Source organism: Anopheles nili, chromosome 3, assembly GCF_943737925.1.
Source record: "Anopheles nili chromosome 3, idAnoNiliSN_F5_01, whole genome shotgun sequence".
NCBI lineage: Eukaryota > Metazoa > Arthropoda > Insecta > Diptera > Culicidae > Anopheles > Anopheles nili.
This window is the reverse complement of record NC_071292.1, coordinates 43,153,861-43,178,785: the sequence shown is the minus strand read 5'-3', so window position 1 is coordinate 43,178,785 and position 24,925 is coordinate 43,153,861. Positions and strand designations below refer to the sequence as shown.

At 49.1% G+C, this 24,925-nt stretch overlaps 1 protein-coding gene across 1 annotated transcript in view; it reads right to left on the bottom strand.

The window, feature by feature from the left end:
* Positions 1 to 24,925, bottom strand: part of LOC128727486 (CUGBP Elav-like family member 4) — a 301,981-nt gene that overhangs the window by 106,799 nt on the left and 170,257 nt on the right. Inside the window, exon 3 of the mRNA XM_053821405.1 lies at positions 9,151 to 9,199. Within this exon, the coding sequence (XP_053677380.1) occupies positions 9,151 to 9,199 (49 nt within the window). The remainder of the gene's footprint in view (positions 1 to 9,150; positions 9,200 to 24,925) is intronic.

The following is a 24,925-nucleotide window of genomic DNA, read 5'->3' as shown; positions in this document are numbered from 1 at the left end:
CCGTTGAGCGAGTGAATGTGAAAGAGATTCATAAAACTTTCACGACCCTCATCAGTATAAATTGATAGCAAATTATTTATTTTCATAAATTATTCATCCTAAAAACTCCCACACGCCTGCTTTCGCTTCGTTTTTCTCACATTATCGACGCCTCCACCGTTGACGGGAGGGCTGGTGCTCAGGTAAGGGTGAAATGCTGGCTTGGGAGTACCGAGAATGCCAGCCTCCAGTTCGGGTGCGACTCTTTAGCCCTTTTGTAGAAGGTGGAAAAGGAGGATTTACTTGGGAAGAAACCTTCATTCGGAAACGAGAGGAGGATGGATTTTTGGTCGCTACAACTATTCACCTCAACTCAGGCACACATGATTCAAATCTTGCTTTACTCAACGCACGAACAACGTAAAAGAAGGCAAGCTTTTGCAGCCGGGCCTTTTTCGCGCAAGTGACGATTTTGTCCTCTGTGCATAAAATGTATAAATAAGTAGCGACAGCATTGTCGGCTTGGCAACACTCGACCGGGATTCCACACGGATGTATGTCATAATCCTCCGACCCAGCCGAGGCTTTCACTTCCGGCTGGTGTCTGTGCTTTAAAAATTCCCAAGCACTCTGGGGCAGCCACGTAAAAGCCAGTCACATTCTAACACCAAGGAGGCTTCTGGAGGCTTCGCTTTGATACATCCGCCACGGTTTCCACGGCACATTGGCAGGTGACGGTGTACACAAATGCAAATTGAAATTGAAAATCAAGAAAACAAGCGAGTTTTCACGTGGTGGAAAATGGTGGTTTGGTGAAAAAAAAACAACAACAACCCCTCACATATGAGGATTTTCCTGCACCCCTTGGAGAAAAATCAGTACCAGCTCGAATTCCTGCCGACGGGATGAGCTTCTTGCGTGGTTTTTCTCGGCGACAATAATGTTTGTGATTATCTGTAATTGTACACTCTCGCTCGAAGCATCTCGTTCCGGGCCCAACGTCGCGCAAGCGTCCCAAAAGGGCGGAATCTTAATGTAATGTAATCACGTGTCGGAACATATGTTTGGCAAAATTATGTCGACACCCTCCACGCAGAGGACACGGAGGTCGAGCACCTTCTGCACCGGCGACAGGTTCAACAAACTTAACCTCTCGACCGTTCGGAACATCAAACCACCTCAACACAAACACTCTCACCGAAGGGCTGTAGGTTTCCCGATTTCATTGCACCGAGTGGAGTTGGATTCCTCCTGGGGTGGGGGAAGAAAAACCCGGCACTTACGTTCGCATGCACACGTACACGCAGAAAAATCGATTAATGGATTAGTGAGCAAGGGAAATCGATTTTTCTCCAGCCGTCACCGGAATCCGGAACCGGAGGCTAGTCGGGAATCACCCTCGCGTGAGGCTTTAAGAAGCCCCATTTCGGGTAGCATAATCCACCGACCGACCGGGTGTGCTGGTTGTCTTGTGGTGTCCTTTTTTTAGGTTCCATCCATTCCATCGACAACGGCTCAGACGCTAACGCCGGCCCAAATGAGGCACGTGAAATTACGTACGTTGTTGAAGCAGAGAAGAGATGAACGCTCTTGTCGTTTCTTTTACGCTTCCAACACAACGTGTATGCGGTTGTGCAGACTTGGTTTGGAACGCACAGTACGGCACCAGGGAACACAAACAAATCACGTTTTATTCTTTCTTTCCGTTCGCAACGCACCGCGTGATGAATTCCCTCGCGGCGTACCAACGCTGGCGTTCGTTACGCGTTAAATGAAGATGAATGATGTAATCAAAATCGTGTGAATACACACAATGCACACGAAGCACGCACTGTGTGGGTGGCAAAGAAAAAAAAAAGGACGAGCAACAGCACCAGCACACGTGCGCCTGGCCATAGTGGATGAGTTTCGGCTCATCCTCGACGCTGTTTCGGCACTTCGCTCGACTGTAAATCGGGCGTTTGCATTGGCGCAAAAATTACACACAAACAAGCCACCGCTCTGGTCGACGTTGAAGGATTCGCTGGAAAACAATCCTCCGAGAAAACCGCGCCACCGCGGGAAGACGTGCGAGTTGTGCTTCAATTGATTGTGATGAATGTGTGTACAAATTAAATAACATAAAAAGTACATAAAAATAATCATCAATTCCACGGATTCGCCGGCTTGGGCCCACGTGCTCCTGGGGGTTGCTGCTTTGCATCCGTGCGCGTGTGGTGAAATTACGTTAAGTGTAGCAGCAACGGCAAATAAAATTGAAAAAAATAAAGGCTGCTCGCTCTGTTTGGGGTACGTGCGATACGTGGGTTTATGAGCCACGCGCCCCTCGACATCGCTGAAACGAGGCAACCAAGTGTTTGCATTGCGCGTCGGTTGATGAAGCGAACGTGGCAGCGAATGGCAAGTGTAGCTGATATAAATTTTATGAATTACAAATCAGATATCAGGCGTGCCTTCGAAAGGGCTCGCTGGCTTGGGCTGGCCAAGCCACCCGTTACCGTTCGTGGGCTGTAATTGAGCAATCTGTCTAATGGACGGTGGTTTCGGGATTGTTTGCGAAGGATTCCAGCACACAGTGGCAGGGATGTACGGTAGTGATTTACAGAGGCAGATTGAATGTGGTCAATGTGATTAGTCGCTGGTGGAATTTGTCCAGCGTGGTGTGTGATAATGATATGTTTCATCAGCATTAAAATGCGTTAAACTGAGCGAAATTGCTCACACTGGATCATCATTTGCATCTATATATCGGTGGCTCTCATGGAAGCAAAAGAACACAGCTTTATGAAAACAGCAAAATTCATTCGATAGAGGAATTTTTTTTCTTTCCATACCTTCCATATGTTTTAAAAAGCGACAAGCAACCAAAGTAATGTTACCTTTCCCGAACAAAGTAAAAACATTCCAGGAAGCGCTTCGTTGATTTTTCCCACCTCCAGCACCCCAAATGGAGCATCTTTTCCAGCGAGAACATTAGCGGAAAACTCTCGCAATAAAAATCAACGATGAAAAATCGACTAGAACACGACCATTGGCTATTACGGCCACCGGGCCCTTTGTCGTGGCGAACGGACCGTGGCGAACTTTAGCACAGGTAGCAGCCATAAACGTTAATGTATGCTACTATGCCGGATCCTGCGTTGCGCGCACCAAAAAAAAAAGGCCATTCCGTCATTCCGGTGCCTCGATCGCTCGGACAGGGCTGCATCCGAAATCGATATATTTAAAATGTTCGCTTGCGTGGACGCTCACCCGCAGCCCTCCATTTATGGACCTGGCTCTGGCTTTCCACATGCTATCTACTTTTATGATTGTTTCGAAACTTAGCCATCCTAGTTGGTATTCACCGCGGGCCCAGCGCAATATCGTTTAGCGCGTTTGCCTAAACGGTCACCCACGTGCACTCGGTGCCAGTGTCCTTCCATTTATTTGATCGCCTGACAGAAGCGAACAAACAGCAAACTGACTGAGGTCCCATCGTCGTTCGCTCCATTCATTAGGTGCAGGAGGCGTGCGTTGGTCAAGAACAAAAAAAAGGTCTCCATCGCAAAGGGTCATCGTTTGGTCCACCTTTCGTAAACAAACACTTGCACGCTCGTTCACTCGCTCGCACACAAACACACGTCCTGGGGAAAAGCCTATTGTTTGGCGTAACCTTTCCGCATCATAAAAACCCTCGTGGCCGTTTCGAATGGCTTCGGAGAGAGAGAGAGAGAGAGAGAGAGAGAAAAAACGAGAAAACAACGGGCTCGCAGGAGCTCAGTGTAATAGGCATAAAGAAAGACATTCGTTCGGGTTGTCCCCGACCTCCACCCCTTTCCATGCCACCGTTCGTCCCTCCGACCACCCACCCACCCACCTCCGATACAATGTGGCTCGGTAATTTGCATAACATCGGATCCGGAGGGCGGGAATGAACATTCGCCGATAAAGGCCAAAGTGTCCTTAAGCGTGGGTAAAGGAGCCGGAAGGAGTGGAACCTGCCCCATTTCCACTGACCGGTGGCTTAGGAAAATGGGCGAACAGATGAGTCGCTGGGATGGGGCGAACCGAGAGGGAGGAATGAATGAACAAAAAAAAAAAAACAAGTGGAAAAAATTAGTGATATAACCGAGTTCCGTTGTAAATGAGATAATTTGAATTAATGGTGTATCTTGGCCCCATTTTCGTCGTCATCGTCGCCATTGCCATTGGCCTGGCTGACCCTTCGTGCCTGGCGGTTTCGGTGCTTGCTTTTTCCCTGTTTTTCGCTCGCGCCCGTTTTGGCGCCTGATAAATGCTCGTTATCTCGCATGGGGCATTTTCCTCCTGGCGCTCATACACATTGCGCTGTGTCGCGTTGTTGGTGTAGGTGTGTGTGTGTTTACGGTTGCTTCCCATTCGAATCCTCACGTCGTCGTCGTCGGTGGTGGAGCACAAGCGGTTGGCTCAAAAAAAAAAGCCAACCATCCCAACCAAAAGAAGGAAAAAAGGAACGCCTGGAAAAGTACGGACACCGAAAAACAGCACACAATTCCTTGTGCTGGCCGCATCCGGAACATGGTAACGACTTCGAAACCTTGAGCAACAATACACCCGGAATCAGCCGGCGTGCCGATGGGGATGGGACTGGTTTGAAAACTTTTTAAATTAGCTACTGGATTGGAAGTGTGTGTGTGTGTGTGTGTGGGTTTTTTTTCTTTATTTTCCCACCACGCTGCTGGCGTACGGTCGGTCGGGTGGGATTTTTATGGACCAATTTGCTTCGGGTGCGATAATTGAGCAAACACTTGGTGACACTGTGTGCCGGGGTTTGATTTAACGGCTTCGTTTCGAAATTTTGTGTCGCTGCTTCGCGTTGGGCTTTCGGGAAATTGAATGGCAAGGAGATAATTTTTATCACTTGTTTTTCCTCGCCAAAGCTTGCCTGAAAAAACGTACAATTAAACCACCGGCTACGAGATCAGCGTTTGCTGAACTGGTCTTCTTGGCCACCCGCGGGGAGAAAAAAGCCGCAACATTAATTGCAAACACTACGTGCCGGTTTACCCTCACTGAAAGGTGGCCCATTTGTGATCCTTTTAACCAGCCGCCATCGCTGCCATTCAATCCATCACGAGTGCACACACGAGCTGCAGCACCTGCGGGCCCTCCATTCACATGTTGTAAAGTTTCACGATCTCCGCTGCTGGGTGGATGGAAGCTGGCCTTTTTCCCGCACAATTTCCACCCTCCAACTGTTGCTGGAGCGCGCCCTGCTCATCGTGGTGAGGTCAGAAACCAGCGAAATGCACCACCAAATGCAACCCATCCGCCGGTGGTTTGCCGGACCGGTCTGCGGTTCGGTTTTGCAGGCCCATCCCGATCCCGGTCGCTGCAAATGACTGACATTCGCAATGAAATATTCAGAACTTTTCCATGAATTGAAAACCGGCCACCGGGATTGGGGGTGGTGCAGTCCGGCCAGGACATGCACACGGGGATCTCCCTAATGGGAGCAATCAGTCGAGTAATGTGTTGAAATTTTACCATTCATTTCCTTTCCCCGTGGGGATAAAGGGATGAAATATGAATTCCCATTCGCGTTCGTGCACGTTTGCTTTTTCTTTTTTTGGTTTTTGGTCGAGTCCCCGTTGCAGTGCAGATGCATTTTTTATCCGACTAAACTCAATCCCCGACGCTGTTGCATTCGCTGCCGGCGACCTCGCGGGTGCGGACTAAAACGTGCAATATGAGCGTTATCGATGCCGTGCCAAATATCGACCATTTTTTTTTGCCATCGACATTCGACCCTTGAAAACTAAATTCCATTACGTTCCCGACGGAAAATATCCGCACGTGCTGGCGTGCTCACCCGAATGAGCGCGCAAAAAAAGGGCAGACGCACGTAGAGCGTAATTACTGTTTTCATGTGCCCTTTAAAGTGTAAGAATTTAATTTACTCGCCAAATCCTCGTTCAAGCACGTTCGAATGGAGGCGTTTATGTCGGTTGTTTTTCGTGCCCCGCCGGCGTACGCCTTTTTTCCCTTCCACGAGCCCACAAGGTGCCAAATGGCGCGTGGAGATGCTTCGAGTTGGCGCAGCAAACGTCTTAAAATTACATTTACGCTCTCACCCCGTCGTAGGTCGGAGCCGAACACACATCGCACCGTGGCCACACCGTAGCCGTCATTCAGCGGTGTCAGCTGGCCCGAGCGAGGCACACCTGCTAATGACAATGTAATTTTCCTAATGGAAAATTGCTGCGCTAAGTTTGCTCGCAACCGGGCGGATGTTGTCAGCAGGCTCGGGATCCTTGTCGGCATCCTTGGGCCGCGACCGTCTTGTGGCAAAACTTTACGCTCGGTCGGTCGAGAAAGCAGGTACGATAGACCTGTCACTCATCCACTAAATCCTCCATAATCACACACCACAAACCGTCATCCGGGAGGCACCGGCTGCCGATGGTTGTGAGCTCGGCCGACGAAAGGGATCCTTACCGTTGGCTCAGTGTGTCGGCTCTCATCACCGAAGACGCCCCTTTTTGGGGAAGGTTTCGATTTTAATTTGATCAAATTATCAAACCGTCCCGCTGACAGCTCGACAGGGTTGGGTGAGCGCGATGAGCTCGTCTAGCCGCCTGGAAAGGGGGCTTTGGGCGAAATCTATCATGCTAGTTTTTACGACCCAACGAACCCGCGTTTGCTGAAGGTGACGCCGGGTCGGATTGTAAAACAAGGAAAAGGATTAAGGCAATTACCGAGCCATTGCACACATGCCGTCCGTGCCAGTAACAGGTAACGGATGACGAAGATTGAAGGCCTTGCGAGCGAAGGCGAAGGCGTGTTATTTGTCGAATAATTTCGTCCCACGCTTGTCGGTGGGGTTGTCTTATCACAAATCTTCACCTGCGCTCAAAGGGAGGATACCACGAAGGATCCCTCCACGCACGTGCTACATCTGTCAGCTTTTCGTCCTTTTTGTGGAGCCGCTCGTACGTCGCAATCGTGAGATTAGTTTTCGTCTCGGACGAACCTCGGGGCGTCCTTTCTGTTACAACCGCCCAGCCGGAGCAAAGCGGTTGTTTGGTTTATAATTTTTTAATCGTAAACACACATTTGTCGCCATGCAACCATTTATCAAATGGAAATTGCTTCTTCCATCACGCACCCACCGCTGGCCGGCGACAGGGAATAAAGGGAAGGAAAAGCGTATCGGAGCAATTTGCTATTAAGTCCTTTTCAGGCCGCAAAAAGGGCGACCAGGAGTGTCCTTGGCCTGGTCTGTCGTTCCGTCGCGAAGGAACGGTAATGTTTATGGAGATTTATTAGCATTCTCATAACTCGCCCTCTGACTCGGGCGTGGCGTGCGGTCGGAAAATGCACCACCCTGCCAGATGCCAGACCCAGCCTGGCCGTGTGCTTGCCGCTAATGAAATCTTCGCCATCGTCCGAGCCAGCGTCGGCGACAGGATTCGCTCGTTTGAGGCGAAATTTGGGCACTTGCTGGCGCCAGGTCACCGACCGTGGAAGGTTGGTGGTGTTGGTGGGGACAGCAACAGCAAAAAAAAAGATCATTTGCCGTTTGTGCTCGGTGTACATAAATTTTAATAACGCAACACATAAAGCTGATGGAGCAAGTTTTGTCATCTCGGTCGTCGGGCCGGCCTTGTCGGAGACTTTGCACTTCATCGCTCAACGCAGGGTTTCTGTCCGGAAGGAGCGTCCTTGCTGCCGCCCGGATACGGCTAGATTGTGTCAGAAATTGTCTCAAAGCCTTATTACAACACGCCAACCAGCAACCCTCGTACACTCGGGTCGGGCGTCCGTGAAAGGTCCTTCGTGCAGCACGACCGTGGTCGGAGCGGTAATGTTGCTAAGGTTATTATTATTAAATATCAAAAGACATATTTTGTTTGCTTTGCAGCAGCCCCGAAAACAACGCCCTCGCTTGGGCCGAGCCGAGGAAAACGATTTTCCCGTGGCCAACGGTTACACATGGTCGGCTGCTCGGTTCGCTCGGTTGCCTTTTGCGAGCGGTACGTTCCGAAGCGGCACGATCTAAGGACCGCACACACTAACAGGGAGTGAGGAGAGACATTTTATCTTTCATTTTGTGAAAAGAGGAGCATTAGGTAATTTATATTACTGGAAATTATTTCATTAGCATGATATTAAAGCGGGTGCGCTGTTTGCGCATCGGAAAATCACGAGTCCTTCTCGTGGTCCGGTTTCGAATTGGCGTGGCTTTAAACGGTCATAACAGCATCTTCGTTCTAATTTCGTTCCTGGTCCCTTCGACGAGCAAAACATTTGAGCTCGAAAAACGGTGCTTTAGATAAGGAATTTTTCCACCATTTCTGCCCAGGGATGCGGAACCAGTTGGCAGCGAAACGTTGCGCGAGCCATTCATTTCATTGTGGCGCAATTTTATATCCATCCATATCTTATCAAGCGCCCAATCTGGGCACTTTTAAATCAAACCAATCGTCGTGAATCAAAGTAAATTGTGTGCCAACAGAGCGCATTTACAGCGTTCGCGCGTTTCGCCGATGCTATCTTGAATGATTGCTCGCCGCTCGCCAGAAACGCGCCGAAAAGCAAGATAAATGGCACCGTTTTTCGCGATTGAATTTTGGCGTGAATTTATGATTATTTTAGCTCCTTTCAAATGGGCAGAGCACTGAATGGTGGTGCAGATCGAGCTCCGCGAACGGAACGGACACACCAAATGGGTTCCCGAACCGGATGAAACAAAGGAAACAATTTCGCCCTACACTAGCCGCTAGCGGCGAAAAGCTTGATGGACGGGTGCGATTTTTTTCCCTCTCCTTTTGTAGGGCAATTCGTTTTGTTTGTTATTTCGATGAAGTATTTTCCATTATGAATCCGCTCGGGTTGCATTGTGCTGACACCGTTGCATCGATGTGGAGCGATGAATTAGCTTTTGGGCAGAGATATCAGTATTCGTAGCACACACACGGCACAATGTGCAAACTCATGACCTATTCGATCAGCCCGAGACTGATCAGACGCGTCCGCGAATCGATCTGCAAAGTTTAGAGGTGCTGCGATGGTTCGAGAAAAACGGGCGGAAAAACGGAATCGAACATAAAAACTCGGAAACGATAACAAAACAAGACAGCAAATAGTGGTAGTTTGGAAGGAAAGACCCACGTTAAACGAAGCAAAACTGAACACATCGTAACTTACCACCGCGGTTCTCGCTATCCGCTGGCTTGACTTGAATAGCACGGTTCATCTGTGGGAGAGAAAAACAAGAAAAGAAAGCACCGTGAGACCAAAAACTCAGTGTTCGACGAGGGTTTGGGTAAAATCTGATTTTCATTAGACCCGCGGCATTATGCTTTACGACCTGACGCTGGCGGGAGAAATTATCGAGTGAGCGCAATAAAATTGTAAGGGCATAATTTAACGGGCGCCCCGCTTTTAGGCCGACGAAGCGCGAACAAAAACATTCGCTCACCCCACGCGAGACCCGCGGAGGCGGCGAATGATTTGCAATGGAAAAATGTGCGGCCGGGCGAGGCTGTAAAGGATATTTTAATGTATTCCGGGTTTTAATTTATATTCAATTCCAGCCGCCTCCGCACGAAAGCCCACTGTGAACGGGAGCAGCTCACGAGCAGCCCGGGAAAGGACATGAAAATGCCTTCCCGGCGCGTTTGCAAAAGGCGCTTGAAATTGGGGAATTAAATTTGCTCTCCGCAACAAAGAAGTCCTTGGTGGGAGGACGCCGGAAGCTTAGTGCGGGGGCACAGATTCCGTATCAATGTTGCTCGAGTGCGTTCGCGAGAAACCCGCAAGCAGCGGGTGGTTGTTTAACGAAACGATAAAAGGTTTCTTCACCGTTTTCGGTTGTAAGTTGCGGGAAAAACGGCACTGGCAGTGGCAGTGCAGGAAAGCTGCGATTTTTGGTCTTGTGTGTTGGAAAATTCGGCATGTTCAGCACCACACTGTGCACGAGTTGGTACTCTGCTGGCCACAACGCTGGTAGGCGTGCCGATGAAGAAAGGCGTAAATGTTCCATCAGCAGCTCGCTTGCCTACTTTTTCGGCTGCTTACAATGCGATGGATTGCGTGGAAGTCTGCTTCACGTTTTTGTGCGTTGTAAAATTTCCTCGTAAGGATTGATTCGAATTTTACCCACCTCCAGGCAGCACTGTGGGGTTGCTTTACCGCAGCTGCCAATGTAAGTCGATGGTGCCTCGCGGCATGATGGCATTAGTGCACGAGTGAAAGTAATTTTCATTTTAATCCTACTTCGCGCGCGATTACTTCGCCCTTGCCGCGCGCAATGTGAGAACAATGTTTTCATTTCATTATACCAAATTTTCGGCTTGTAATGTCGTGTGACGATTGCCCGGGAGCGGAACGAATCGGAGATGCAAAACAATTCGTCTTCGGGCCACCGGAACGCGTCGATATTTTATGCTTCCGAAGCAATGCGCTTTGATAAGTGGAAGGCAGCACCGTTGGCAGTTGCGTTGGGGTTTACTTTCTTCGTTTCAGCAAAACGCGTTTTAATTTCACCATCAACCGCATCGCTAGGGCAACAACTTTTGTCGGTTGGCAATGGTTAAAGTGTGCTTTCGTGCTATGCCCGCTTCCGAGAAGGTTGGTCGGAGATTTTCCGCGAGTGTATCGCTGAAAGGACGAGCGCTCCACGACGAAGGATGTGGCCATTTAATGGCTCGAAGCCGTGGTGAACGCCAAATTTATGTTCCAATCTTATCGCACCGGCCGGGAGGTGTAATTGAATCTTTTGCATAATTTAATGTTGTTTAGCGAGCATAATGATGCTGCAGCGGTGGACGATCGGCAGACCGAAGCTGCGGTGGCAGCGATAGCAACTGTTCTACGCGCCCGTTAACTGCCGAAACACGATCCTGTGAGATTTTCGATGGCCCGTGAAACCCATTCCGCGTGCTAAACGGTGTCAACGCTTTGCGGTTAATTAAGCGCCTTCGTGGTAATACCGCAAAATATTCCTTGGTCAGCGTATTGCCGCTTTAATCTCGCGCGGGAACGATTTGCAGCTTTTAAAACACCTTACTCAGGTTTGCTTGAGGTTGGTTCGCATTCATTTGCATTCTTAAACGCGACTGCCACCAGCACAAAGATGGCGCCAAGAGATGGAAGGTAATTATTTTCATAAATAGTCACATCTAATTATTTTCTCTTCCATCATTCACAATTACCGGAGCGGAGATAATGCCATTCGTCGCTTTTTCTCGCAGAACCCCTTTTTTTCGCGTGTCCTTTTCGGGCACAATCTACATCCGAACTGATTTTGCTGAACATTTCTTTCCACTCAGTGTCCGATTTGCGAAGCTAATTTTGCGCCACCCGACTCGCGGCAATGTCCCAAAGGATGAGTCGGTTGCTGGTTCTTTTCTTGCGCAATTTCAAGAAACACTTCTCAAACCGTCCACAGCACGATTGCTCGAGTTGCGGTGGCCAGCAGGGTTGTGTACTCCGCACGCTCGAAAGATGATGGAGAATGTTTACTTAATATTTTAATGCATTTCTTCGCCGTTCTCGGTGTGCGGGAATCTTTTTTTCCCGTCAACCAAACCCACTGTAACCCACCGTCAGTACACCGTTGTCGTTTTCTGCTTTTCAGCTTCGTTCATACCACTGCTTCATCCAGTTTAACTTTCCCATTCCCTGTTGGGGCCTCCGTCGGCTCCCGTGACCATCCATCGTCGGCCGTCCCTTGGGGGGGGAAAAAAAGGCGAAAGAAATGCGAGACGCACCCACCAGTGTGGTCGGGAAATGGATGGTGGAAAAGTTTTTCCACTCACCAACGCCAGCGCCAGCTCCATTTCGCTCGCAAAAGGACGAAGCAGATGCCGCCAGGGCGAATGGTGGGCAAAATTCGTGAGCTAACTAATGCCGAAGTTTTCCGTGGACCCCGAGCGAGCTGGGAATAATGGTGGAAACAGCGGGAAAACCGACGGCACGGCACATCCGAAACAAGCCCAACCTCCCCTTTTCCATTCCATGTCGATGTCAAGTGGTGAGGATTCGCCTCCGACTAATTAATTAATTACTTAGATCGATTCAAATCGCGCCACCCCCACAACCGCTGGGATGATGCACCGATGGGACACAGCGCCATCTAGCGGCAGTGGTTTTCCAGCGCTGGTGGCTGCGGGTGTCCAGAAAAGCAATAAATAAATTTTCAAAGCGAATGATATATTACCGAGAAATGGCGCCATCCTCGCCATGCTGTCGTCTCCGCGGCTAGCGATCGATCGATTACGCGTGGCTTTATCTTTACTGGCTCGCATTTTCAATCGCTTCATCTTCCTGTACAAGGGCTTGGGGCGCTTTTCACTAGGAAAACCGTCCGGTCGGTCGGGCAGGGCGAAAAAGACAGCCCATTTTCCACGGCACGGCCTTTTGGTGTCCCTTCAGCTCGCACGGTACGAAAGGGCGCGATTAACCAACGTGTCCGCGTGTTGAGTTGGCTTACTTTTCCACCGCTTTCCATCGCTTTTCTCGCCAGCCGGAAGCAAAGGGCGATGGCGATGGCGACGGCCGGACGAATGACAATGGAACGACCGGTGTGCGGTGTGGTGAGCCCACGCAACACAAATACACATCCATTAACGTAATTAGCTACCATTTATATTATGTTTCAGATTATAACAAAGTGTTCGGCAGAGATAAGGGGCCCGACCGGGGCCAGGTTCCTGGGGCCAAGCCACCCACCCCCCCGGGAAGGAAGTTTATGGCATTGTTCGGTCCCGATGTGGTTCCCTTTCCACCGGTATGTGGTTGCCGATATCGGAGAAAATGAGCTCGCTTGCCGTCGACTGGGTTTGGTCAGGGCGCGTGGCCCTCCGGGTTGGGCATATGCCTTGTGTCGGAAATGCGCTCGCGTCGAGTGGAAACGTGCCTCGTCCTGCTCGGTATTTGCCACAAATCAACTTCGAAAGACCGGACGTGCACTTGTGCAATCGAGCACGGTTCCGGGGCTACCGAGGCGAGTTGCCTAATGGCTCTGAGAGTGGTGTTTTTCTCCTATTTTTCTTTTTTGTTTTTTGGTGTAGCTCAACATCGATGGCCTGTCATTTCACCGTCAAGGCCACTCGATTTGGGGCCCGAGCTCTTTTAGGTGTAATAAAATATAAATCAATCGCTCGAGGCCTGCACGGATCATAGACATCATAACTGCTGCCACCGGAAGGACAACGTGAGCCAGTTCGGAGGTGAGTGAAATGCGGAATCCACTTACGGGTGTCCATTATCTGCCCCCGTAGCCAGGTTAGATGTTGTCTATTGATTTTTTTTTCATTTCTGTGGCTCCGTTACCGCAACACACACGGACGGTTCACTCTCGAATGCGATTAGCGACAGGTTGATTACGACAGAAGGTGCGCCCCGTAATGGAGGCACATTTTCCGGGCCAACGATGGCAGTGGCAACGTGTTGCCTGAGTCGTTTGTATGGAAATGTTTTATTAATTGTTTCAATAACCATTGCTCGATAAATTGCTTCAAGAATCTTTTTTGTTTGGAATGGTAATTAAGCTCGTTTATGCCTTCGACTGATGGTGAAATCTCGCCTGCCCCGTGAAACCAAAACACAACATACCAAAATGCACCGAAACTATGCGGTTAACTCACAAATCGTACCGTGACAGCTTTGTCCTGTTAAACATGAAAACTGCTTCCGTTTGCTTTAGCACGAACGGAGTCCACGGAAGGAAGCGAAAATCGAGCAAAGCGCGACGATCTATGCATTGCTCACACCGCTCCGGCTCCGATAAGCAAAAGTTTTCCTTGTACGAACGACGTGCCGTGTCGTCTTAGGCGAAAGTGCAACCCGAACAGACTTGAGTGGACGATCCGTGCAGGGAGCAATTAAAAAGGATTGGATAGCGATAAAAATCCGTCACCGACGAACCGGCGAAGCTCACTCGACCATTGGTACCAGCGCGAAGAACACCACAAGCCGGCTGACATTGTTTTCCTGACTGTAGTGTTTAAAGATCCTTCCCATCCTCACTTCCGAGTGCCATTTCATCCGAGAAGAAAAGACTGCGAACGAGGATTTCGGACGAAAAGATTACTGGACTTTTTCTTCACCACGCGACCGCCAGTCGTCAAGCTCCCGGTTGGGTTGGGGATTTGTTTTCGATCGGACCCTAACGACGGATCCCGGCGCAATGGCGGCGCACTGCAATACGGCAAACTTTTCCCCATTCAGCAACAGTGTTGTCATTAAGGATTTAAGTTGTTGATTTTGCCGCTCCCGGTCCCGGTTGTTAGCGTCGAACCCGTGCGGGCCATCGGTTGGACTGTGGACGCCTTGTTCGCAGTCATTGTTGGGCCAATTTAAAATAGTTTTCTCCCCCTTTTTTTTCGCCGGTGTCGACAAAGTGAGGAATTTTATGGAGCACCGTGGAGCAGGCTTCCTGTGAAGATAACCGGCGAGCTAAGTCGACGGAAGCGCGATACGAGCGCACCAAAGTTGGGTTGTTTCGTTAGCCTGAAAATCCCTCATTAGTGCGGTCGAAATGGCGCAGGAATCGAGTGAACCTTCCTCGAGGGATGGCAACAATGAGCAACGTGAACGAACGAAGGGATTGCTGCTCTTGTTTTGCTCCAATGATGTAAACATCTTGAACAAATTCTAAGCTTAAAAGATTACAATACGGCTCTAGGAAGTGGCAAGGTTCGTGCCAACACCATTCTGGAATTCTGGATATTGTTTGCAGGCTCCTTTTGGGCAAAGTTAGCTGCCTTTTGGACTCTTTTGGACTCGTTATCAAGGACTGTTTCTTAATTTAGCCATCCACCTCCCCCATTGATGAGATGTAAATTCAAATTCCAATTCCGTGAATTCCGTCCGGACGCCAACGCTTTGATTGTTTAAAGTATTTAAAGTCTTTTCTGCAAATACTGCACCACTCAAAGCCGAGCTCCCTCTGTTTGCTCGCATTCATCCAGAGCACTCCTTTCACAATGTCGAGAATTTTTCACATCCAGCAACCGGGAAAAGCTGCCAGAGGACACGCTCGACCAACGATGCGCTCAAAGGCAAACATAACCGCAGCACCGAACTCGGGTTGCATGTGGTCTGATCTTGGCCTACCGACATCGCTTGATGAGGCACATTAGCGGCAGGACGGAACGACTGTTTATGTCGCTCTGGTTTTGTAACATTGATCCCCGACCTGCTCTCAACACCGGCCTCGTTTCGCTGCACTATCTCGCTGCAGACGGCAGTAACGGTGCATAAGCATTTGTGCCGCTGGCGCCACCGACGTCCCATTCCTGTTCCTGTTCCTATTCCGGAAAAGACAATGTAAATGTGTGTAAATGAACGCACTTGCCGCGCCGGTTACATCCGAGTGCATGACGGCCGTTGCGATGCATTTGCACTCTGTTTCGCTTTCTCTCACATAAACACACATTTACATATGCTTTCTCGCTTGCTCGCCTAGCCGTCCTGGCGAGCCTAGCACAGCTGCTAACTCGTCTGCGAGAGTGAGGCTTGCAAGCAGACCTCATGGAAAAGGATAAGAGATGCTGCTGCACTACGTCAACGATGCACGGTGCATTCATTCCCGGATGGCATCCTTGCTCGTTGCACCCGCCTGCAGATATTTCCTCCTGCCCACAAAACACTACCGGAACGATCGAACGAGCGAGGGAACGTACGAACGAATGTCCCGATGACGTGCGTACACGTTCCATACCAGCACGCTGGCGCTGCGTCAGGCATTTTGGGGTTAAAGTACTCCCTGTTTTACTTCCCTCACGGTTTGCCGCCAGTTACGCCTCATCGGAGGGTGTAAGTCTGGATGCATCACGATGCATGTGCATTCCATACCGGATGTTTGGCATAACGTTAGGTAACGGGTGCTCCTGCTACGACTCTTACTCGACTCCCACACCAGCCGTAGCGTTTGTCGACCCAAAGACACGTGTGACGGATAAAAAGTGATATAAAAAAGGACGTCGACAAAATCCAGCCATTTCATCTGCATTAAACGTCGACGGCATTTCACAAACGTCAACCGAATTGTTTATTAGTGCAATAATTAATGACAGGTCGTGTGATGAGATGAGCATAGGTTGCTATGTTTCTTTCACTCGCTTGTTGAGACTGCTGGAATGAAGCATGGTAGCGGATGCATTCGACCCGGCCAGATCCGGTATTATCCTCATTAAATGCATCTCATAATCGTTGCAGCGAGAGCACTATCCCTACGAGAGGGGGTCATAAACGAGCTAGCAAAGTTGGACGCGCAATAATCAAGGGATTATAAAGCAGGTAGGTTAATTTGAGTGGGGCTGAAGTTTGAATAATATTATGCAATATTATCGTGCAAGGAAATATAAAAGAGCTGTTTAGATGCGAATGGACGCAGATATGCAAATATTTTGCTGATCTGAAAGGTTTGAAATTCATAGATACTTCACCGTTCGACATTTAAACATACAAACCGAACACAACAGAAGAACTGTCATTGTTACATTTATTAAACTAAACAGCATTTGGAATGTGCAGAGAGATTTACTATCAAACCAAATGTCATCCCAAGATGGTATGCTTCAAGTCGTTGAGAAAAAATGAGCACTTTGAGCTTCAACGTTACAGATTAATCCCTGCATTAAAACCTCCGGCTAAACTTTAATTCCCCGTCGGCTTCACGTGCACTCTTTTAAAGTCGCACAGCCCGGAAAAAAGGTACAATTTCCATCATCTTAACAGCAAAACCGCCCTTGATCCAATCGCCGGTACCAAAGCAACTCGTGTCGTGTGGGTTTTGCCGTCGCACCAGAAAGGCTAGAGCTTGGTCGGCCATTCGGCCACTCCACCGATCCGCTTAGGGATTAATGGATTGTTTTATTTATATAAATAACCTCTATTACTCTTCGGTATGCTCTTTGAGGGCAGCAGCCACTCGCACCGACGTCGATGGGATAAAGGAAAATCGGAGCACACCGGTCCGGCGTCGTTCGGGTTGCGAGGCCCTAAACATCAATCCATCCGTCTTGACCAGGGCCGTTCCGTAAACGACCAAAGGAACCAGGATACTCTGGTTTTCGTTTTCCATTCGCCGAAAAGCCGTGATGGTGGCGGTTCCACCGGTCCGGCTAGATTCGGCCCGTTCCGAGCAGCTGGCTAGAATTTATTTATTTAGGCGAAAAGGAAAATAAAATTTTCCACCACTTTCACGGGTGGCCATCCGCCCGCTGGTTGCCGTACTACATCAATTCAATGGAATTTGGTAGTGTATCGTAAAATCCTTCCCGACAACATGGCGCACGGTTACGTTCAGTTGCTAAAGCAGCACCACGGGAGTTGCTGGAACGAGCGATCATTACCGGTTCGGTTTACTTCTTCTGCTAAAGGTGTGCCTGTGTTTTCCTCAACGAATCGGAAAAATGACTAGATTGTACTGAACGCACACAAGGTGTTCATGCATGCATGCTTGTTGCTTTTCTTCAAAACTCTTTAAATCAACGTCAACTCTTTAAACGTGTTGTGTTGTGGACACGTATTTAACAGAGCAACAGGGCTATTTTGGATACGTCCAATTTTAACATTCATACGCAACCGCTAGAGACGAAGAAAACAACTCCGTCATTATTTTTGCCCACACTTGTTGAAATCTGCTATAATTGCTTCAACAGGCAACGCAGGCAGTCGAATCAAAGCGGACTAGAATGTGCACGGGCCGGAAAATGAGGATTTAAATGAAATGCGGTACCGTGGGTGTGTGTATGTGTGTGGTCCCCTGGGTGGTTTGAGCAGCCGGTAATAAACTCGTTCGCCAGCAGACGTGCTGTGTTTAGTCAGTTAGAAATGTTCCGCCTGCAAGCTGAAAGTTTCGTCGGACGAGCGTACGATTTTCTGGCCATGAATTTCCCAACCCCAATCCTCGTGGAAGTGGGAGTGTAGGGAAAGCATGGATTATTCGTGTGGAAAGTGCTCAGGAACATTTACCGCACTTTAAGTCCTGAACGAAAAATCAGGCTAGAAATTTTATGAATTCCCGAAGGAAACATTTTTATCGCTCATCATCAAAATGTGATGAATGTTTGCCAAATTTATATAAAAATAAGTTTCTTTCGTTCGGGTGTCCTAGACATACTCTTGAGTGCTGTTCTAAAGTGCCTCAAATAATGTAATATAACCTCATTTGTCAGATAAATTAAAGAGTGCAATGTGGCTAAGCGAACCCAACTGTAACGAATGCAAATGCTGATATTTTAATTTACCCAAAGGAGAGATTTGTTTTTTTCCTTTCAAACGCGCAAAATTAACAGACCATTAAAAAGCGACAGCGAGCAAAACTACACTCCCCAGAAACCTCACCGACTGTTGAGCTTCTCCGGGCCGGGTGCTAAAGCCGTTAATGGGTGCCGAGCATGGCCATTTACCGTTCGTACCATCGCACCACAACCGAAGCCACCATGCGGGCTCGTCGTAATGGGTGCCTCAGTTATATTTCCCCTTATTTTAGTATATCCGCGGGAGCTACTCGCCACACGTTCAGCTCTCTGGCTCAAACCATAGCCACCGAAACCGGAAGGAAACGACTTTCGCGCTCCGTGCGCGGCCGAGTGCGGCGGAAAAAGGAAAAGCGAGCTTATAAAACGGAAACAGAATATTTATGCACTCACTAAACATAAAAATCTCGAACAACAATGCCACGCGGTCCAGCAAACGGGCGCATGGCAGCCAAACCAACACCGAATCGGTGGAACGTGCCGCGGCGAAGGAAAACCGCTAAGCGAATCGACCGAACAGGAGAGCATTAAATTAAATACAGAAAAATGCTATTTGTCTTCGGTGCGGATTTATGTATAAACACGCAATAAATATAAATTTCGCCACCAAATCGCTGTTCGTTTTTTTTTTGTTGTTGTTATTTTCTTTTCCTTCGCCGTGAGGGCTATTTTTCGCTCTCCCTTCGCGAGTCCTTTCGTAGCAATAGGCAATAGGCGTGTGATGGGCGCATACAGGAACTAGGATAAAATTAACGCAACCCTGCCCACAATAGGGTTACGAACCTGTATCCTTTCCGGCGTGAGGCTAGTAAAACCGACGAATATATTGTCACTGCCGGTAGTGTTTCTCGCCTTGCGGTTGCCCGATAATAGGAGGTCACGTACGTGAAAGGTCCACTGGGTAGGTCCGGAAACCGGGTTCCCTACGAACCCTCCGAATCTCCCCAACGAGCGAGAGAGTGTTTGCGAACCTATTGAATTTAATAGTGTTCACTCGGCCCTCCCATTTGTCGTAAATTTCTGCACCAAATGCACAGCAACCACGCTAGCACTAGGACCGCTTCCTGCCTGGGGGAATGCACTTTTAAACTGAGCTCACAAATCGTGCTCGGTCGGTATTTCATGCGAAGGGTGCGGCCCCAATACGGGTAAAATAGATGGAATTGAAGTTCAACCCCAACTGCTCCTCCAAAGCAACGAATCTCCCAGCAAGCAGCTTGAGCTCGCCTGCTACAAGACGATTGAGAAAAGGATTCCTCGAAGGATTATTCTTCGATTCGCCCATGTCCCAGCTCCAGCTCCAGCGAGCAATCACGTTGACAACGCCGGAGCCCACGACAAACGACCGGCCGAGGACCCTCCATCTTCATCCGCTCGCGCAGGGTGACCTTTCCGTTGCAATAATCGTTAAATTATATGATTGGATGGAATGATCTCGTAAAAGAAGTAGCTGCAATTGGGCGCATGACACGCCGTGCCAGGCGCGGATTCTCGAGCCCGTTCAGAAATGCCGAATGTGCTGAAGTAAGTCAAAGTAAGTTCCACCGAAGCACAATTGCCACTCGAGCCGGACCTACGGTGACTTCCGAAGGCATCCTGAAGTGGTCGCAAAGGCAGCACCGGACTTCGATATCGCAAATGGACTCGTCGACAGTCGACTAACCCTCGCTGTCTCGATCAGCCCTCGCTGTCAGTGTTGCGTCCACTCGAGTCCAGTTCGAGTCCGAGTCGTGTTTTATTTTTTTGTCCTGCTTGTTTGCCGTTTTGTGCGCCTCCTTAGCGACGAGTCCTTTTTTCTGTCGATGTCGTTTCGTTCGAGCGAATGTTGTGCTAAATGTGAAGTGGCTTCCGATGGCTTCGGGCACCTCTTTAGCTCCCAGCGCTCGGGTGCTAATCCGGTGGGTTTTGTGCAACACTGCTCCGTGTGACCGCCATCGTCGTCGTCGTCGTCGTTGTCGCTGACCACCATTGGCTGCACGGGCGCAGATATAGTAAATCCTTTATTTACTGAGGATTTTGAAAAAAAAAACTCACTCCACTCTGAAGGGACATTCCGGCAAAGCTTCGTTGTTTGTGGCACTTTTGACTGTGCGTTGCCGATCATAGCCTCTCGATGGGGGAGATGGAGAGTCCTTAAGAGGACGTTCGCCCGCCCCTAAGCGACGGTAATCGGTATGGCAACGGCCAACAAAGAGAAAAATAGAAAATTAGATTTTCCATGAAGCACGGGAGAAGAAAAAACAAGCACGTGTCGTAAGTGAACCTTCCGTGCTAAGGGTTGTCAACGCCCACGTTAGTGTCAGGCTTGAATTTATCAGCCTCCTAGTGGGCCGTCCGTAATGAAGGACGTTTTGCGATCGATGGGAAAACTTTTCAAATTATCGCACAAAATCGTCAAAAATCGATAAATGTAAATGATGTCTCCTGGGCTCTCTAGGCTACTTTGGCAGGTCGGCGGCTTTTCGTGCCGAGGAGAAGGAGAAGGTACTCATGCCAACTGTTTTTATTGCCATCATATTCCTCCGGCTCGTCTTGGCGTTGCCGAGGACACTAATCATGCTTCCATTGGCATTTCGGAGCCGTCCTACGCCGCTGCGACGCTCAAGACTCATCCCGACGGTCGGTGGGGGTTTACATTTGAAAAGTTCTAATTTCCATTTCAGACGATTCCGCACACACCCATGCACCAAACTCATACACCCACCGTAAAACCGTCTTCCATGGCTGGAGCCAACCGAGGGCTTAAGCGACGATGTTGATTCCATGCTGTAATGCCGGTGTTGATGGAGATGATGGCGCTGGTATTGGTGAATTTTCATTTTGCCGACCTTCGACGGCAGTGACAAGCGTCAGTGGCAGCGTACACTTCCGAAAGGTTGGGCAATCTCCTGAAGAAACGCCCGGAGTTCACCGCAAGCAACCCCTCCCGAAGGACCGGATATCACCCCCAGCAAGCAACAAGGCTACCCTCCTGATAAAGTATTCTAATTTCGTACTCTAACGACATCGCTTTGACAACGGAAAAACCGAACGTTTTGCATCGTCCTGGTGGCGACCGAACCCTTCAGAAACACCCTATCCACCTCGGAGGGATAGGCAATGGTTTTTTGTAAATGTTATTTTTTTTTTTCATTTCAAATAGGATGTTCGTTGGTTTCAACACGACTCGACCGGTTGATAAAAAAAAAGAACAATCCCATCAATAATCGAAAAAATCCTCCACTTCAGAGCAATTTTCATAAACTGTAAGACTATGTTAAGCCGAAAAATTGCGGTAGTTTCCCATCCAGCTCATCGTTACTATCATTCCACCCTATCTCGCAGGACGACCGTGCTAGTAAAATAGCAATTTTTCGAACGACGGAAAGATAAATATTGAAATTCTGTCGATCCCCGAAGCCAACACCGGGTACTTATCTGGTGTAGGCAAAAATAACGAAAACCATCGTCACGTTGGCTGGGTTTTCGTACCACGCCCCGAGCAATTCCGAAATTCCCATCCACGGTGCACGGCAGTTAAAACTGTCAGTACGATCTGCTGATTCCGGGACCATGGGTTTAATAATTTAAGGTTGGCAAATGAAAAGTTTCGAGTACGTTCGGTGCCGATTCGGCACCGATATTCGCTTCCAATCGTAAGGCTAACATAAGCGGCATCGTTCACCGATGACGAGGACGACGACGACGACGACGACGGCAACGCCAACGAAGCGTCGGTTGCTATCAATAATTTAAATTATTTCCAGAAGATTATAGGGGTTGACGGTCGGTCGTCCTCGAGAAAGTTGTCACCGTGCCCCTTGGCGGCAACGTTTGATGAGGCAACTGATAAAATACCGGCGCCACCCTTTTTTCGCCTCACGACCTCGCGTGATGGATGTGTGCGCCGTCTTGGCAGGATGCCTGGAACGAGGACCAGCTGCGCGTATTATTGTGACATGTGAGCAACACGTCGCTCAACCAGGGTCGCTGGCCGGACTGACACTGACGTGGATTGGGCTCTGCGATGGACGGATTGTTGGTTCGCGTTAGTGTGCGTTCCCCCGGTGTTCGTTATCGTCCTTTTGCCCCTTTTTTTCTCGACTTAACGGGGGAAAAACGGCGTGCTAGCACGGTCGGACCGCTCTACGTCGATATTTAATACGGGGGTGGAACAGTTTGGGCACCTGAAGCGGCCTTGGAAAGTGGAACTAGAAAGCGAGCCCAATAAGGTGGGAAGTGATGGCACGTGTTGCGTGAACGCTCGCTGTCATTCTAATGTAACCGCACACCGTCGTCGGAAATTGTCGTCCCACTCACGCAAAACCGTATCATTCGGAGTTGAATAAATTATTTTCCACCCCATCAAAGCACCGTTCAACCCCTTGCGGGAAGAGAGTGCTCGGTTCGCTGCAACGACCGGGGTCGCAATGGCAGACAAACTAATCACACAACCAGGCCCCTTTTTTCTCTCAGCAGACCCCGAGGCTAGTGTTTCGTCAAAAAAAAAAAGGACGAAAGTCCAATACGAACGAAAAACGAAAATGGAATGTGTATTACGACACCGCCACAGCTCGGAAACTTCTCGAGATAGCTCATAATTACGGCAATTTCGGTTTCGTGCGGTCGCACGGTGGGCGGAAGTTTCCTTTTTATCCAAGACTCGACAACGCGTTGGCCTCGAGACCCGATTGATGGCTCAATTTCTGGCAGGTTAAAGTGTCTTTTTCCGTGCCGGGAGAAGTTTTCTTTATTAAAGTGTGCCATAAATCATGCAGCTGATTGGAAATTAGAACACGCACAGCGACTGGAACGCGCCTATTGCTCCACTGGCACCGTTCCGCGCGGGAATACATAAGTAATCAGCCGATGAAGGATGTCATTAAAGAAAGGAGCTCTCGACCGAAAAGAAGCATTCTTGGACGTGGTAAATTCACGCACAAGCAATTAATGGCGGTGTTCGAGGGAGAGAGAAAAAGGTTCATCGACAAAATGGTTGACATTTGGCTCGTGATGCGCCCGAAGGAAGGAATGGCGATTAATTATTCATGTGTCGTGATGATTCCAGCAAGCTTATCTACCCACCCAGCAGATGAGAGAATATTTCCTTTAATTCCATTAACCCTTCTGAAATACGCGAATGGAAACATTGCTCGAAAAAAAAACGCCCGAAACCTGAACAAATGCACCATTTTATCCTAATTGTTGACCCAACCCGAATCTTCCTTATAATAATGCAAATTCGATTCGATTCAATTTACTACTTGAACAATTTCAAGCATCCTCGTTGGAAAGCGCACTGGAAGAAGGGCGAGCAAAAAAAAAGGCATTGACCCGCATCAATCACTGACCCACGGAATAAGGCAGGGATTGCGATAAACCGTCCGAGCCGGATGCTAGCCCTTAAATTTTCCACCCAAATCCTAAAACCGCAATGGCCAATATCGACCACGAAGCCGCTCGTTTGTCATTGTGCCGCTCGCAGCTCGCAACTCGCCGCACAGTTGCACCGGCTTTCGACCCGGGGAGGTTTTTCTTTGTCGACATTTTTACGCTTTTCGATCGGTGAACCGAATCAAACGTCGACCAGCCGAAGAAATTTAAATATTTCCCTAACCTTAATCTTCATTTGCATAGAAAGCACATTTTTTCCCGCAGCTTTTGGCTCGCTTTGCCATCGAAACGGCAGGTGGTTCGTCGCTTCGCTCGGTGAAGATGGTTTTCGGCAGATAGAATTCAATGATCCCACCGACACCCGACCAAAGTGTACCGTCGACGGGATTTTTTTTTCCTTTACCGGTAACGTGTGGGCCTCCGAAATGGCGAACACGGTTCATGCCAGCTTAGCCTAGGGCCGCATGCCGAGCCGATTTCAACGCACAACACACGCGGTCCGAATTCTCGGGAACGACGGGCTTCAGGGAGGAAATAAAATACGTCCGAAAAAGCAGAAAGAAGCCAAAAAGCCCTAAGTGGTAGGGCCTTAATAAGATTTTTCATTTCTCGGTACGTATTTACGATGTGACACACAGCCCACCGCCGCCGGGATAGCGTCCTCGAGTTTCCGTGGATGGGAAAATCTTTTAGAGGAATTGATTTCTGCGCGCTCACTCCACGGTGGCCTGCTTCCGAAGAGGTGCGTCATAAAATATGCAACACCGAACCGAAACGTCGCCGTTCGACCGGGCGTTATTTCATCTTGCGCGAGCAATTTACGTCACTTTTCTGGCGTCAGATAGGCTGCGAAAAATAAAGACACCGCTGAGCAGGGACAATCCCGCACGGCACGCTCACAGTAGGCCGTCGCATGACGAATGAAGCCAAGGTACGTGGCAAAATCTGCCAGTAAATTGTCCTTGGCATGATAGCGTGGCCGTGCCCGCGATCCGGAAACCGTCGAATGGAAGGGACCGGTAAAAAGGACGCGACCGAGCCCTTCCCGACGCGCCTTGAGACGGTGAGCGAAAAAGAATGAAGTTGATAAAATATTAACACGATATAAAATGAACATTTTTCTCGCTCATTTCTTAGGGTATACGCATTTTTCCGAGCACGCTGCACGGTGGGTTTGCGTTGTGCCGTGTCATATCGCAGCGGTGTGTAAAATATGATCGTAAAAGCTGCCATTTGACACCGTTAAATTTACATTCACACCATACCTCACTCGTGTGATGAAGCTGGCTGCTTTTGAGCACGATTCGTTCGTTTCCATTCACCCATAGACCGAG